Source organism: Musa acuminata, chromosome BXJ2-4 (genome assembly GCF_036884655.1).
Source record: "Musa acuminata AAA Group cultivar baxijiao chromosome BXJ2-4, Cavendish_Baxijiao_AAA, whole genome shotgun sequence".
Lineage (NCBI taxonomy): Eukaryota > Viridiplantae > Streptophyta > Magnoliopsida > Zingiberales > Musaceae > Musa > Musa acuminata.
Genome location: NC_088341.1, coordinates 18,911,779 through 18,928,300, shown reverse-complemented (window position 1 = coordinate 18,928,300; position 16,522 = coordinate 18,911,779). Strand labels below are relative to the sequence as shown.

Here is a 16,522-nt window from a genome sequence, read left to right as displayed (position 1 = left end):
TTTATGAACCGATCAAAAATAATTTTAAAATCCTAAATACCCTTGTTGACGAATTTCTCTTTTATAATAGTTTAATAAATGATAAATTAGAGTGAATTTAAAAATATTTAAAAATTTAAAATAAGTAATTTTGGTTCAAAACCATATCCATAATCATAATTATTGATTTTGAAACTAGAACTATAACTGTTTTGGATCGATTCGATTCCGATTCTAAATTCGATAGAATTAAAATCATGCATTCAGAAACTATTATCGAATTAAAATCATGCATTCAGAAACTCTGGTAAGTCCATTGATACCTCTTGGATATAGTTTTTTCTTCTTATCTTTACTTTTTTTGTTTAATCTATCAATTAGATAACAACTTAAGCATGGATTTTTTTTATAATATTAATATATATTTATATTTATATTCTCTAGATGATGGATTACTAAGAAAGATTTATATATAACAAAGGGTGTCTAGATGCAAATGCTTTTATCTATTTGTTTTCATTTCTTGTTTGCACTATGACTTGTTTATGTACTCATATAAAAACAATTGTTTTTAATTTTTGTAAGATGCAATGATTTAATCATGGTTTGTCTTGAGTTAACTTAAAAGAGACGAGAGGATTTGAGACTTGGTCAACAAAAGGTCCAGCTCATCCCAATGCGTTGACAAATCCGTCGCCTTCCCTCTGCAAGAAGATGGGGGGAGAGAGAGAGAGAGAGAGGAGCGGGCGGGAGAGAAAAGAGGAGGCAGCGGAATGCACCACCGCACCCTCCTCCCCTCTCCCTCGGACCGAAACACGCCCATGCAATGGCAAATGGCTATTCCTGTAAGCCTTTGCCTGCCTTCTCGGGGGCTCCCCATGGCCACAGGCAACCGAAACCTTCTATAATATCCGCTCCCCCTCTCTCCCTGGAGTGGGAAACCGTGTCTCTTGATCTCATCCCTCTCACACTCAACAGCAACACGAGGAGCACGCCCATCCAGCTATCAGTCTGTCATCGCATCTGCATCTGCATCTGCGTCGGTCAGAGATCGGGTTACACCATCGATCCCATTCCTGGAGCAGAAAGAAGAGCTGAAGAACCATGGCGGTGTCGCCGGAGACCACGGCGCGGACTCTCGTCAGTCTCTTCCTCCTCGCCGCCATCGCCAGCACCGGCGCGGCCCACGGCGGCGGCAGCGTACAAGGAGTGACTTATGATAGCCGGTCACTGATCATAAACGGAAGGAGAGAGCTTCTCTTCTCGGGGTCGGTCCATTACCCTCGAAGCACACCCGAGGTGACGAACCGTCTGCATCGACTCGCATGGGTTAACTTTGAAGCGCTGACGAGAGTTCGTTCTTCTCTTGATATTTTGGTGACCAGATGTGGCCGGACATCATCCAGAAGGCTCAGCATGGGGGACTGAACGTGATCCAAACCTACGTCTTCTGGAACATCCACGAGCCTCTCTACGGGCAGGTAAGGTGTCGTTCCTGTAGCAAAAAGAAGGTTTCAAACATCGAAGGGAAGCGCTGAGAGTTGAATGCTGCTTACCACAGTTCAATTTCCAAGGGAGATATGACTTGGTGGGGTTCATAAAGCTGGTGCAGAAGAATGGGATGTATGTGACCCTCCGACTCGGTCCCTTCATCCAAGCGGAATGGAATCATGGGTGTGTAACAGGGAGCTCTAGCTCTGGTTTTCCGCATCTGGTTTTTTGACGTGCTTCTCTGATCATGGCAGAGGGTTCCCGTTCTGGCTTCGGGAGGTCGCCAACATCACCTTCCGAACAGACAACGAACCCTTCAAGGTAGACTGGAAACCCTGGTCATGGTCTCTTCTGCTCCAGCAAGACACTTAATGTGGTAGTTTTGTGGGTTCATGCAGCATCATATGGAAAGGTTTGCCAGGACGATTGTGCAGATGATGAAGGACGAGAAGCTATTTGCCTCTCAAGGAGGTCCCATCATCCTATTACAGGTTCACCCATCTTGTTCCCTGCAGTCCCTGCTGCATATATCATATCAGGAAGAAGAAGAAGAAGAAGAAGAAGAAGAAGAAGAAGCTCGTGTCTCTTTGCCTCAAAGTGCTAACCTTGCTGTTCTTGCGACAGATCGAGAACGAGTACAACAACGTGGCGCGAGCATTCGAGGGCGGCTCAAAATACATTCAGTGGGCAGGCAACATGGCCGTGGGGCTCGGCGCCGGCGTGCCGTGGGTGATGTGCAAGCAGAACGACGCTCCCGGTCCCGTGGTATTGTTACGTTGGATTCAGCTGCATGAAACTTATTAGATTGATACCGGACAACAACAGTCATAATATGCTGATCCGATCGCCATTGTTTCACACGTAGATCAATGCATGCAACGGGAGGAACTGCGGCGATACCTTTACAGGGCCGAACCATCCGAGCAAGCCTTCCCTGTGGACTGAGAACTGGACTGCTCAGTGAGTAGCAAATCGTCCCTTCGGAAGTTTGAGGCTTTCTTGGCACTACCAAACGCTCTCTGGTTGTTTCAGGTACAGGGTCTTCGGTGATCCACCATCTCAGAGGTCAGCAGAGGATATTGCATACTCCGTAGCACGCTTCTTCTCAAAGAACGGCACCCTCACGAACTACTACATGGTATGGAACTGCTGCTTCCCTGAGGACATGTCGGAAGGCAGCGCGATCTTCTAACCTTCGCTTCTCCTGTTCAGTATCACGGAGGAACCAACTTTGGAAGAACCGGCGCGGCTTTTATGATGACGAGATACTACGACGAAGCTCCCCTGGATGAATACGGTAGGCAGACTCCTCGGAAGCTTCGATCTGGGTTTCTCGTCATCGCACTGACATCCGTTCTTCATGCTGATCCAGGGATGGAGAAGGAGCCCAAATGGGGGCATCTGAGGGACCTGCACCATGCACTGAAGCTGTGCAGGAAGGGTCTGCTCTGGGGGACGCCGTCCGTCCAAGCCTTTGACAAGGGTTTTGAGGTAAGAAGAAGATCAAACACTGTCAGCATCCAGTTCAAGAGATCACCTTCGAAGATGAGATGAGTTTGTGGAGTTGCAGGCCAGATTGTATGAGATACCGGAGAGCCATGTATGCGTTGCCTTCTTGACCAACACCAACAGGAAAGAAGACGGCACGGTGAGCTTCCGAGGCGAGGAGTACTATCTCCCCCGCCGCTCCATCAGCATTCTGCCGGACTGTAAGACTGTGGTGTTCAATAGCCAGAGAGTTAAGTATAACTTCTACCCCTTCTTCGTTGGAGAACAGAGGATGTTGCAGGTGTTGTAACTCGTGCTCGTTTGCCACAGGTCAACGCTCAGCACAATGCGAGGACGTTCGATGTAGCGAAGGAATCCAGCATGAAGAACCAATGGCAGATGACGAGCGACCTCATCCCGACGCTTCGCCATGCCTCGGTTATATCCAAAGGGCCCCTGGAGTTGATGAACTTGACCAAGGACACCACGGACTATCTGTGGTACACAACAAGGTAGGTGTTTGATGAAATGCCGTCGGGCTTGATTGCTGGCTAAATTCTACTTGAATTGGCACTCATTGTTGCTTCCCCTTTCCATGCAAATGAAGCTTCAAGTTGGATGCTGACGATCTACCTCGGCGACAGGACATCCGACCTGTGCTTCAAGTTTCAAACCTCGGCCATGCAATGCATGCGTTCGTCAATGGCAAATACATAGGTATCTTAGCTTTACAGTGTTCGATTCCACTGGTCGGTTCATCCGAAGCCACAGCATGATGCGTCCCAGTGGTGTTCGTGTCCGGTACTTGCTGCAGGATCTGGGCATGGAACAAAGATCGAGAAAAGTTTTGTCTTCCAGAAGCCAATGGATCTAAATGCAGGAACCAACCACATCGCAATCTTAGGCTTGACTGTTGGATTGCCGGTAAGAACTTGAATCGCCGTAGAGATTGTACTCCCGTGTGTTATAATGATTCAACTTCGATCCTTCCGCCATGAAGGATAGTGGAGCGTACTTGGAACACAGACTTGCCGGCGTTCATACCGTCGTCATCCAAGGTCTCAACGCCGGAACGTTGGATTTGTCGCACAGCGTGTGGGGGCACCAGGTGCTTGTTGTTTTGTCACAGAGAAGAACTGGACAGGTCCTGTAACGACATAAGAACATTTCTCATCCCCACAGGTTGGATTGACCGGGGAGACGTTGGGCATCTTCTCTGAGAAGGGAGTGAATGCTGTCAAGTGGGAGGAGGCTAAGAGTGATACCCCAGTCATGTGGTACAAGGTGAGGAGGAAGTCATCTTTGTTCCATGTGTTCTGATGCTGATTGCAATAAGCTTCGTTCCAGAGATACTTCGATGCTCCATCCGGACATGATCCAGTTGCTTTGGAAATGAACTCGATGGGGAAAGGACTGGTGTGGATCAACGGCGAAAGCATCGGTCGTTACTGGATCTCCTACCTCAATCCTCTCGGGAAGGCTTCTCAATCAGTGTGAGTAATGTGGCAGTGTCGTCCTAAAACTGCGGCCGCTTTGGAAGAGTGCAGTTCTGAGAACTTTGCATCCACGGTTTCAGGTATCACGTGCCGCGGTCCTTCTTGAAGCCGAAGGACAACCTCATGGTCGTCTTCGAGGAGCACGGCGGGAAGCCGGAGGACATACAGATCATGACGGTGAAGAGGGACGACATCTGCACCGTCGTCTCCGATCTCCACCCCGCACACGTCAGGTCATGGTCGAGGGAGAACAGCAAGATCCGAAGCGTCGATGACGACGCGAAGCCGGAGGCTCGGTTGAAGTGCACGGGGAAGAAGGTGATCCAGTCCATTGATTTCGCAAGCTTTGGGAACCCCGGCGGCATGTGCGGCAACTTCACCACAGGGAGCTGCCATACGCCGCAGGCCAAGGCTGTAGCCGAGAAGGTAAGGCTCTCTGCTGACATTGATACCTGCACGGCTTCTGCGATGCCGAGCTGACTCATCTTGTTCTGCCATGGTAGGCCTGCTTGGGGAAGGAGTCCTGCGTGTTGCCGGTGGCGCCGGAGGCATACGGTGCTGACGTTGGGTGTCCGGAGACGATGGCCACTCTTGCAGTGCAGGCCAAGTGCGTCCCGAAGAAGTAGTACGCGGCTTGAGTTTGATTCGTTCTTCGTTAGACCAGATGTTGGAAGGGGATTGAGTTGAATCTCTCCTCGAGCACTAGATATAGAAAAAAGGAAGGAGGACGAGGTTGATTTGTACGAGGAGGAGAATGGATGTACGCAATCTTATCTTACCTTCGTTTTTAATAATGGATCTGATGATTTTGTGAGAAATGAAATCTGCATCCAGTGACGTAGATAATGGCATTTCTGGATGGATCTCCACTTTTGTTGTTGACACTGTAGACTCGGAACATCATCACTGTTCTTCTTTGAGCATTTTGCACAGAAATCTCAAGCTGATGTCAAGTTAAATGCTCAATAAATAGCGTGTGGATGTTGGACACAACATGCGCGAGTAACTCTTATTGACTCGGGTAGTATCAATGATCTGAAAGACCCAAGTAAGTCGAAGGAAGTCAGAGAAGTTGTACAGGAAAAGTAGCAATAAATCAGCAAACTCCAAAAACCAAAAAGATAGTTTGGAATGAATCAAATTTTTGTGACAGTTGTACAGTGAACTCTTTGAGGATTAAAACAAAAAAAGAAAGCACTAAATTACAAAAAGCTGACTGGAAAATGGAACAAAAAACAAAAATGCCAATACTATTCAAGAAAAGATGACAGAAATAAACCCTGTCAACCACTTGCGTACCCATAGATGCCAATACCTTTTGGGACTGGACATGTTCACCACATCTAAAATCTTTTACTTTTAAACAGGCTTTTCTAAATTAGGAAGATATATGAGAATAGGTCCCTTAAATAAGGATACAAAACCCTTGAAAGCTTGACCATGAAATTGAATTCAGTATAAGAAGAAGGATATTTTTTTATAAATCTAGTTCCACAAGCTCTTTTTTGTAGCTAGTAAAAATATACTATTTATAACTTTTATAGTTTCTATATTTTTTTTTTATCATTTATAACTTAATATTAATAGAATGAAAAATAAAATTATAAAAAATAAGAAATGCACACTTCAATTAGTGTTATATGATATTGTATATTTATACACGGTGAAAAAAAAGATTTTTCTCAACTAAGCAGTGAGATTTTCTCGTCTCATCTGCTATGCAGTTGAGAAAATCTCTTTATCAAATATACGAAACAAATTTGATCAATTTTGTTACTTTCTTATATATCAATTTACATTGCAGCAGATACTACCACATTTACCTGATCTAGCTAAGCTACAGACAAGCACAAAAACATGAAACATCGGAAAAACAAATGTGAAGTCACTTGTTTAAGGTGTCCACTGGCACCCACCCATAAAATAAAATCAGTAAAGCGTATGTTGGTTTTCCAAGTTCAAAAAATAGATTAAAAAAAGTAAAATTATTAACTACCAAATAAGAGAGCATTCTAGAAACAAGAACAATCGAAGTTACCCTAATGTTGAACATTTTCTGTAGCTTCCTCCTCACACAGCATGTGTTGTAACAACAGCATGACAAGTTATATTACATGCTTCTGCTGATGCTGTCGAGAAGAAACAAAGTCTAATATTTACACATAATCTATTTCTTAGAAGCTTCTACCAAATTATACGCACAAAAACAGACTAGTTAGAAATTTAAGAAACTACATAATAGAATGTCAAGTATCGAGTTCACATTAAGTCATACCACATGATTAACAGCGAGAGTGAAGTGAAATGAAAATACAAGACAAACGTAAGTTTCCATCCTCAACAAGGACGAAATGACAGATGCTCTAATGCATATATGATACTCTTTTCGGATATGCCAATCTTTATGTAGATGTGTGTGTGTGTGTGGCACTCTTATTATGGTGCTTTTCAAACTGAACTCACATCGATTAATTCTTACGTTTAACATATCAAAGCTAAACTGATATCTTAGAAAATAAAAATAATATTTTCCTATAATCAAAAGATAATTTATTTTGTTAGTTTGGCAAGTCTAATAGTCCCACATCATGAAAATCAGGTTTTTTTATCTCATATTAGAATTATAAATAAGGGTCTGAGCTTTGAAGTCAGATGCACTACAAGAAAAACTTAAGTATTTGCTTTGGGTTTAAGTCCACACTCAGTTAAATAGTTTGGGCTTATAGTTTGGGTTTTTTCTTATTTAGTATTTTCGGGTGTTTTATGGCTTACAAACATCTTCCTAAGGCATTTGTAATTGTCCGTTTTATAGTAGTGATTTGCTCCTCTTTCGTCCGTGGATGTAGGTCAAAGTCAATTGACCGAACCACATAAATCTGGTGTTCTTGTCGCTTTTATTCTTTTCGCTTTATTGTCTTTGTTGGGTTGCCAAAATTATCATTTGGTAAATTTCCTAGGGCTAGCTCTAACAAACTAGTATCAGAGCCTGGTTTCGGGATCTTTTGACAACGATGATAATAACAAAGATTGTTGTCGAGAAATTCGACAGAAATGTCAACTTCGGCATGTGGCAACTCAAGATGGAGACCATTCTGGTTCAAGACGGAGTTGATTTGGCACTACAGGGAGCTAAGAACATTCTAGATGGTACGTCAAAGGAAGATCTTACGGGTATGGATAAAAAGGCTTGATCCAACATTATTCTAAATCTCTCTGACAAGGTTTTACGGGAGGTAGCTACGGACACTATGGCTAAGAGCATGTGGGACAAGCTTAAAGTCTTATATATGAAGAGGACAGTAAAAAATCGTCTCTACTTAAAGTAGAGTTTGTATATGTTTCGAATGATTGAAAGTATATCTATACTCTCACATCTTGATAAATTTGATTCCTTGGTTATAAATTTGGAGAATATAGATGTAAAAATTGATGATGAGGATAAGGCCTTGTTACTTTTGTGTTCTCTTCCCTAATCTTTTAAGCATTTCCGTGATACTATGATTTATGGAAAAGAAATAATTTCGTATCAGGAAATTAAATCTGCACTAAAATCTAAGGAGCAGATAGATAGAGATATCACTATGGAAAGCAGAGCGAATCAGGCTGAGGGTTTGGTTGTTAGGGGTAGAATGGATAAAAGAGAATTTGACAGTAGTAGATCTAAATCTAGATCTAAATCCAGACATAGAAATTTGGAATGCAGATATTGTCATAAAATGGGGCACATTAAGGCTGATTGCTTTAAATTAAAAAATAAATTAAAGCAAAAGGAAAAAATTATTGAGAAAGCTACTGAATCCGCTGAAGCTAGTGTAGCAGCTGATGAGAATGTTGGAAATATTTTCTCTGCTATTGATGACAGGACGAGGTCTAAAAATGAATAGATTTTAGATTTAGGTTGTTCTTATCACATGCGTCATAATAGAGATTTGTTTTCCACACATGAATATTGTAATGGTGGAATTGTTTTGATGGGCAATAATACAGCATGTGATGTTGTTGGTAGAGGAACAATCCGAATTAAAATGCATGATGGTATTGTGAGGACGTTCACTAATGTTAGACATGTTCCTAATTTAAAAAAGAATCTCATATCTTTAGGCACCCTAGAGGCCCTTGGGTGTAAATACATAGCTGAAGGTGGAGTTATGAAAATTTCTAGAAGTACTATTGTTGTTATGAAAGCTTGTAGGTCTGGTAGCTTATATATTTTGCAGGGAACTACTATCACAGGCTCAGTTGTAGTCTCATCATCATCATTGTCTGATTCTGACATCACCAAATTATGGCATATGCGTTTGGGTCATATAAGTGAAAAAGGTTTGAGCATATTGAGCAAAAGGGGTCTACTTTGCGGACAGAGTACTGGGCCACTATATTTTTGTAAACATTATATTTTTGGAAAACAGAAAAGAGTTAGCTTCAATTCTCTGGCAGTTCACAAAACGAAAGGTACTCTCGACTATATTCATTCAGACCTTTGGGGTCCAACTCATGTTCAGTCTAAGGGTGGTGCTAGGTATATGTTGACTTTCATTGATGATTATTCCAAGAAAGTTTGAGTTTATTTTTTGAAGCATAAAAATGATATTTTTCTAACCTTTAAACAATGGAAGACTTTGATTGAGAAGCAAATAGGTAAACAAATTAAGTGGCTTCGAACAGATAATGACATGGAATTTTGTGAAGGTGACTTTGATGAATTCTGTAAAAATGAAGGAATCGTTCGGCATCGCACTGTTAGGATGATGCCTCAACAAAATGGTGTGACCGAACGTATGAACAGAACACTCTTGGAGAGAGCAAGGTGTATGATCTCAAATGCAGGGTTGACAAAGGACTTTTGGGCAAAGGCGGTTAATATGACATGTTACGTTGTCAACCGCGCTCCATCTGTGGCACTTAACTTTAAAACTCCGGAGGAAGTTTGGTCAGGTACTCCTGCTGATTACTCTTATTTAAAAAATTTTAAGTGTCCAGCATACATGCATATAAATGAAGGAAAATTAGAGCCTCAAGCTAAAAAATGTATTTTCCTTGGGTATGCTTCTGGGGTGAAAGGATACAGATTATGGTGTTCTGATATCAAATCACCAAAATTTGTAATCAGTAGAGATGTTACTTTTGATAAATTGTCTATGTATCTTCTAAAGAAGAATTTACTAATTGTACAAATGATAATGCGCAGAAGCAGGTGGAGCTTGAGATTAATAGTTCTAATTCTTTTCAATCTAACTCTTCTTCTCAAAGAATGCTAGTAGATGGTCCGGAATCTACTAACAAAGATGATCTAGAGGAAGAGCAATATTCCATAGCTAAGGATAGACTACGGAGAAATATTCGACCACCACAAAGATATGCAAATTTGTTTGCATATGCTTTGTCTGTTGTAGAAGAAACAAGTGAAGTTGGTGAACCTATTACCTATTCAGATGCAGTTTCTTATGATAATTCCGCTAAGTGGTTGATTGCGATGAATGAAAAAATAGAATCTCTTCATCAGAATAGAACTTGGGATCTTGTGAAGCCGCATTCGGGTAAGAAAATTGTTAGATGCAAATGAGATACTATTGCTGAGGGAAAGGTCATTGTTTAGAAAATTCATACGAAGGACAATCCAACTGATATGTTTACGAAGCATCTTCCGATTTACAAGTTTAAGCAGTGCTTGGACTTGGTTGGTGTTCATTGTTGGTGATTGCCCATTGGAGCTTTCGTGAAGAAGGTGGAGCAAGTTTTGTTGGGACATGCTAATGTGGAGATTTGTTAGTTTGGCAAGTCTCATAGTCCCACATCGGGAAAATCAAGCTTGTTATCTCCTATTAAAACTGTAAATAAGGGTCTGGGCTTTGAAGTCAGATGCACCACAAGTAGCGCTACAAGAAAAACCTAAGTGTTTGCTTTGGGTTTAAGTCCACACTCAATTAAATAGTTTGGGCTTATAGTTTGAGTTTTTTCTTATTGCTTATAGTTTGGATTTTTTCTTGTTTAATATTTTTGGGTGTTTTATGGCTTAGGAACATCTTCCTAAGGCATTTGTAATTATCCCTTTTATAGTAGTGATTTGCTCTTCTTTCGTCCATGGATGTAGGTCAAAATCATTGACCGAACCACGTAAATATGGTGTTCTTATCGCTTTTATTATTTTCACTTTATTATTTTTGTTGGGTTACCAAAATTATCCTTTGGTAAAATTTTTGGGACTAGCTCTAACATATTCTTTAATAAAAAATGCTTGCAGGCAGTCAAAACGTCGTATAATGCAGCATTTTAAGCAATCATCTATATAAGTGGCTGAAACTTAGAAAGTTGAAACCATTGTCTCTGTAGTATAGCAAGCAAAGAACATGAAGCAGGTCCGCCACCCCCATTAAATCTTCTAGATAACATTGGCTCTTGAAGATCCAATGCATGCATCCCATTACTTCAAGTCCTCGTGCTAATGCATGCTTTCCCGTCATAAAAAAATAACACATCTTATTAACCGGCATGAGTCGACAAACATTTGCCAATGTAAGGTTCACATAATAGACATTTATAGGAAAACAAGTTCAAAAGAAAAAAAAAAAAGAACCAACTGATTATATTAGCAGATCATAAGTTATTGGAGCTTGAAAACAACATGACTCATGATTACATAATAGAGAATAGTTGTAAATTTCTGGGTGAAAATCATGATAATGGATAATAGAAAATCACGAATGGTATGAAGAAATAGCTTTGAATTATGAAGTATTTTACAATTACGTTCAGTCGAAAATCCTTGTACGATAAAAAAATATCGAAAAGATGTTTAACTTGAAAACATATGAAAGCATAGTGAAAGTAAGAATTCAGTTTGCAATATAAGGAAAAAGTAGGAAGGAAATGCAAACCAGATTTTTATAATGGTTCGATTGTTGTGACCTACATCCACTCCCGATTCCTCTTCACTCGGGACCATCGGCTTCCACTACCGACCTTCTTTCAACGAGCGAAGATTAACTACCTTTTTACACTCTTTCTCCTTTTCACGGGTTTAGGAGATAACCCTTATAAGCCTCTCTTTCTTAGACCTCACTTCTCCCTTTAGACAAACTTCTAAATACTAGGAAGAAGTGATCCTAAATCCTAAGAGAGTTTTCTAATTTTTTTTTCAAATTTTTTTTCCCTTTTCAACTAAATTTCATGCTCAATACTTGCTATCCCATTCAGGAATAATTGGAGTATTTATAGACCCTAAATGAATTTAAAATTGGAACAAAAAAAGGTCTCATCCCAGGTTTCTCGAGTCCTAGCGGTACCATCATCTGTGCTAGACGATACCACCACTTGCAGCATTGACACTAGGCGGTACCATCGCCTAGTCTGGTACATTAGACGATGGTACTGCTTGGGAGACTATGTTTGGGCAGTACCATTGCCCAGACTGGCGGTACCATTGTCTGACATTGTCTTAGAGACTATGTCTAGGCGGTACCACCGCCTGATGCAATCTCGGAGATTGTGCCACCAATGGTTCCACTTGTTGGGTCATTGTTTGGGCCTTTCACTTGGCCCAACATAGCCTAAACTTGGGCCCAATTGGTCCCTAATTGAGTTGGCCAATTCTAACCCAATTACACCTAAAACCTACTTCGATCTAGATAATTATTATAAAGCTAAATCATATGTTGTTCGGTATGTCATTGATTCATCAGCGCTTCGTCCGAATCTTCTACGCATCGTCTTCTCTTGCGGTCTATTGCCCAATCGGCCAGTTGACCTCCGCAATTCAGATTTCGTTGGTGCAATTTCCGCTCTTCTTGGCCCAATGCCCAAACCCATGGCCCGAAGCCTTCTACTGATACGTCGACTGATCCTCTAGCTCGACGTCCAATCTTCTGACATGTTCCACTCTGGCCCAACATGATTCTTCCTACTTTAATTATCTCTCTGATCGAAGCTTCCTACGTCACTCAAAATGCAAATCAGATCATAAACACATCAATTGATTTCATCATCGAAATCCAAGATTCAACAATCTCCCCATTTTTTATGATGATAACCAATTGATAACATAGTTTAAACTAAACTCCCTTTATCAATATGCCATATTGATAGAACTCTTGAATTCATATTGAATTCAAGTCAAAACAAATTTAATCATAAATATTTCATCATTGCATGCATCATGAATATTGAAAGAACCAATTAATCATATCATTGCATGCAATATAAAATCATGCATAATCAAAATATCAAAGTATATTACATCCTACCCTGTATGATTCTCATATCATCATATTTTCTCCCCCTTTGTCATCAACAAAAAGGAGAACCCCTTTATCATCAACAAAAAGGAGAAGTGCAATTATCAAGTTTTAGAGATATGCAAGTTTTATAATATACAAGCTAGCAATAATTTTGAGTTGTACAAGTTTACAAATTTTTCTTTTTGAGATAAGCAAGATAGCACTTTTGCTTCTCTTGAGATTGCAAGCTAGCAATTTTTAGTGATGTTCAAGATAGGAAGTTCTTTATTCTCTTTTGAGAAGTGCAAGCTAGTAATTTTGCTTTCTAACAAGTTTTTCTCCTTGTAATTTGTAAGCTAGCAAATTTAGTAAGTATTACATCATATTAGAACATGCAAGCTAGTAAATTTTATGTCATTTTAGAGCATGCAAGCTAGCAAATTTTACACATATAAAAGTTAGAAAAATTTTACATCTTTTGAGATGTGCAAGATAGCCTATTTTTACATCTTCTTGAAATGTGTAACTTAGCAAATATTGCTTCCCTTGATATTTGCAAGATAGCACTTCTTGCTTCTCTTTTGAGATGAGCAAGCTAGAAAGTTTTGCTCCCCCTTTGTCATTGTCAAATAGAAGGGAAGAATACAATGTTGTAATTCTTTTTCCTTTACATCAATTTTCACATCATGCCAAAGATAAATAACAAGGATAAATTTATATCAATATTTAAATAAAAAATCAAGTCATGAATGTCAAAAGACCATATATCATTTTTAACAAATTTCTTTTTTTATAAATAGAAAGAATGATATGAAACGATCTTGATTTAAAAAGAATACCCAAGTCATAAAAATCAAGAAATTAAGATCATGATCCGAAAAATGTATAAGAATAGTTTATGCATTTGGGAGATTTAAGTTTATCATTCAAGCTAGCACTTTTTTTTGTTCTCTTTTTATAATACATGAGCTAGCAAGTCTATCTCCCTTGAGATGTGCAAGCTTGTAAGTTAGTTTTTCTATCTTTGAAATATGCAAGCTAACAAATTTATCTTCCCCTTTATCATAAGCAAAAAGAGGGGAATAACTCAAAAGGTATAAATAATCAAGTCATCACATGAAAGATATCAAGAAAATTAAGTGATGAGATATACCTTATGAATACAAGGAATTATATAAAAAAATTTATATCATTCAAGCTAGCACTTTTTTTTGTTCTCTTTTTATGATACACGAGCTAGCAAGTCTATCTCCCCTGAGATGTGCAAGCTTGCAAGTTAGTTTTTCTATCTTTAAAATATTCAAGCTAACAAATTTATCTCCCCCTTTATCATAAGCAAAAAAAGGGGAATAACTCAAAGGTATATAAATATTCAAGTCATCACATGAAAGATATCAAGAAAATTTAGTGATGAAATATACCTTATGAATACAAGAAATTATACAAAAAAAACTTATATCATGAAAGATAAAATCATGTAAATACCAAAAAACATGATTCATTTTGATAAATATTCTCTTTAATAAAATATAATAAATCATTCGAGAATAAAAAGTGAAGGCTCTTGATTTACATAAGGAAAAAATTAAGTTTTAATTCCAAGAATTTAAGATCATAATTTCAATAATACTTCTCTTTAATATATAGCAAGTAGAATCATAGATGCATCAAAAAGGATGTTTCATGTTGAATATATCATAAGTCATAAATATGATAAATGATTTAGTTTGATATATCATCTCATTAGTAAAATGAGTCATATGAAAATAAATCCAAAGTCATCATCAAAATCATTTTTTCAAAAAATTCAATGAAGGCAACATAGATAAATTCACATGAGAGATTGATTCATGAATAATGTCTCAATTCATCATGAATCATAAAAAAATTAGAGTATCAAATGGAAAAAAAAATCATGATTCATGTGACAAAAAAATTATCTGATGGAAATCATCAACTTAGCAACCATACACCTCGATAGCTAAAGAGCTATGATATATATATATATATATATATATATAATGCAAATTGACCCCTTCATTAATGAAAATTTATTAATGAAATTAGGAAAACTATTCTAATTACTTTATTAATGAAAATTTGATAAAGTAATTAGAACAACACTTTGATTCCTTTAAAACGTCACAAACTAAGAAGCTTGATAAGTTGAAAGGAATAACAAAGATTTTTAGGTTTTGAATGCCACAAGCAGAAAAGCTTGATAAGTTCCAAAGTTCATGCAAGAACTTAAAAAGTAAAACACTCACCGATGTTAAAAGTTGAATACACTTCTAAATTATATTCCTTACAAAGGGAGTCATCCTTGTATGGCCGATGTCCCAAATCCTTCTTGTTCTTTGGAAGGTTGTTCTCGAGTTTCCTTTTTACCATATTTTTCATTTCGTAGGTCATTATGTTAGGACTCTAGCTTGGAGAGTCCTAATTGAGAGAGACATTCATGTAAAACTGTTAGGACTCTAGCTAGGAGAGTCCTAATTGAGAGGGATATTCTGTTAGGACTCTAGCTAGGAGAGTCCTAATTGAGAGGGACATTCTGTTAGGACTCTAGCTAGGAGAGTCCTAATTGAGAGGGGCATTCAAGTAGGAGGTGTTTTCTTAGAGAAGAATTAGGAGTTGTAAGGGAATAGGAGTCTTGACTATGAGTCCTACTAGGAGTTGGTTAGAAGTAAGAGTCTTAAGTAGGAGTCCTATTAGGAGTTAGGGTTTAGAAGCCCTATAAATAGCCATGTATTTCTTCTCTTTTCATAAGCAATAGATGAATCTTTTCTGCAGCCTTTGAGCAGCAACTTGGAGGGAGGAACCCCTATAGAGTTCCAAGGAGGCCGATCCCCTAAAGAGATCAACCCCAAGTTTAGAATCTGCAAGGGTTCTAACACCTGGTATCAGAGTAGCGTTCTTGGCATCTCGCTGCCCTTCCACTGCCATCCATCAACCCTCCACAACCGCCCAAAGCAATTCCCATAATTGCTTAAAAGATCGTCGCCAAATTCCATCGTCATCTCCACCACCGCAGATCATCCTTTGATCTCCTCGTGAATTGCAACAGGTTCTGGTTTCCTACCTTACTGCTGCTGCAATTTAGTTATCCTTATTCGAAAATCCAAAAAAAAAAAAAATTCCTATATTGCTGCATAAACCTTTCGTCACAAAGTTTTCATCTCTACGACGAAAGATACATTGCAGAATTCTAGCCGCATCTGTTTGATCTTGCTACTGTGCTTTTTCTATCCAAATTTCTATGAAATTTTTATGACATCTTTGACACTTCCTAAAAGCAGATTTCTCTTTGGTTTTTTCGAAAAATTCTCAATATAAACCATTGATCTCTTACGTCTAATCTGCTATACTTAAAAATCTGCACTGTAAAACTTCAGCCGCATAACACTATTTTTTGATCTTGATACTACGTTGTTTCTATCCAAATCTCTACGAAATTTTTATGATAGCTTTGACACTTCCTAATAGTAGATTTCCCTTTGGTTTCATCAAAAAATTCTTAATATAAACCACTGATCTTTTACGTCCAATCTGCTATACCTAAAAATCTGTGCTGCAGAAAATTTCAGCCACATATTGTTGCCTTAACCCATCTATTTGCAATCTTTTTTGAATGAAATTTCTTATACATTTCATAGATCATCTTGGCTTCCATCTAAGATTGATATATTAAGAAATTAATCTCTAAAAATGATTTTATGTTGCTGCAAATTTTCATCGTAACCCGCTGAAATTTTTGGACGAGAATTCTGCAATCGCAACTTGCACCAATTTCCTTGCTGTTATACTGCTGAAATTTTCTTGATTAAATTAGATATCCTTGCTGTCATATAAACT

At 38.8% G+C, this 16,522-nt stretch overlaps 1 protein-coding gene across 2 annotated transcripts; it reads left to right on the top strand.

Moving 5' to 3' along the window:
• Window positions 1–940: 940 nt before the first annotated feature.
• Window positions 941–5,227, top strand: LOC135609047 (beta-galactosidase 11-like). 2 transcript variants are annotated; one of them, XM_065102134.1, is made up of 19 exons: window positions 941–1,278; window positions 1,365–1,460; window positions 1,541–1,653; window positions 1,725–1,791; window positions 1,869–1,961; window positions 2,095–2,235; window positions 2,336–2,430; window positions 2,503–2,608; window positions 2,683–2,767; window positions 2,843–2,961; window positions 3,041–3,208; window positions 3,289–3,470; window positions 3,566–3,675; window positions 3,773–3,882; window positions 3,959–4,066; window positions 4,141–4,242; window positions 4,306–4,451; window positions 4,535–4,880; window positions 4,958–5,227. In XM_065102134.1, the coding sequence occupies exons 1-19, from the start codon at window positions 1,084–1,086 to the stop codon at window positions 5,078–5,080; spliced, it is 2,505 nt and encodes an 834-aa protein (XP_064958206.1). In that variant the 5' UTR covers window positions 941–1,083; the 3' UTR covers window positions 5,081–5,227. The 2 variants fall into 2 exon arrangements, with proteins under 2 accessions (XP_064958206.1, XP_064958205.1); XM_065102133.1 differs by having other exon boundaries at window positions 2,683–2,961.
• The last annotated feature ends 11,295 nt before the right edge of the window (window positions 5,228–16,522 follow it).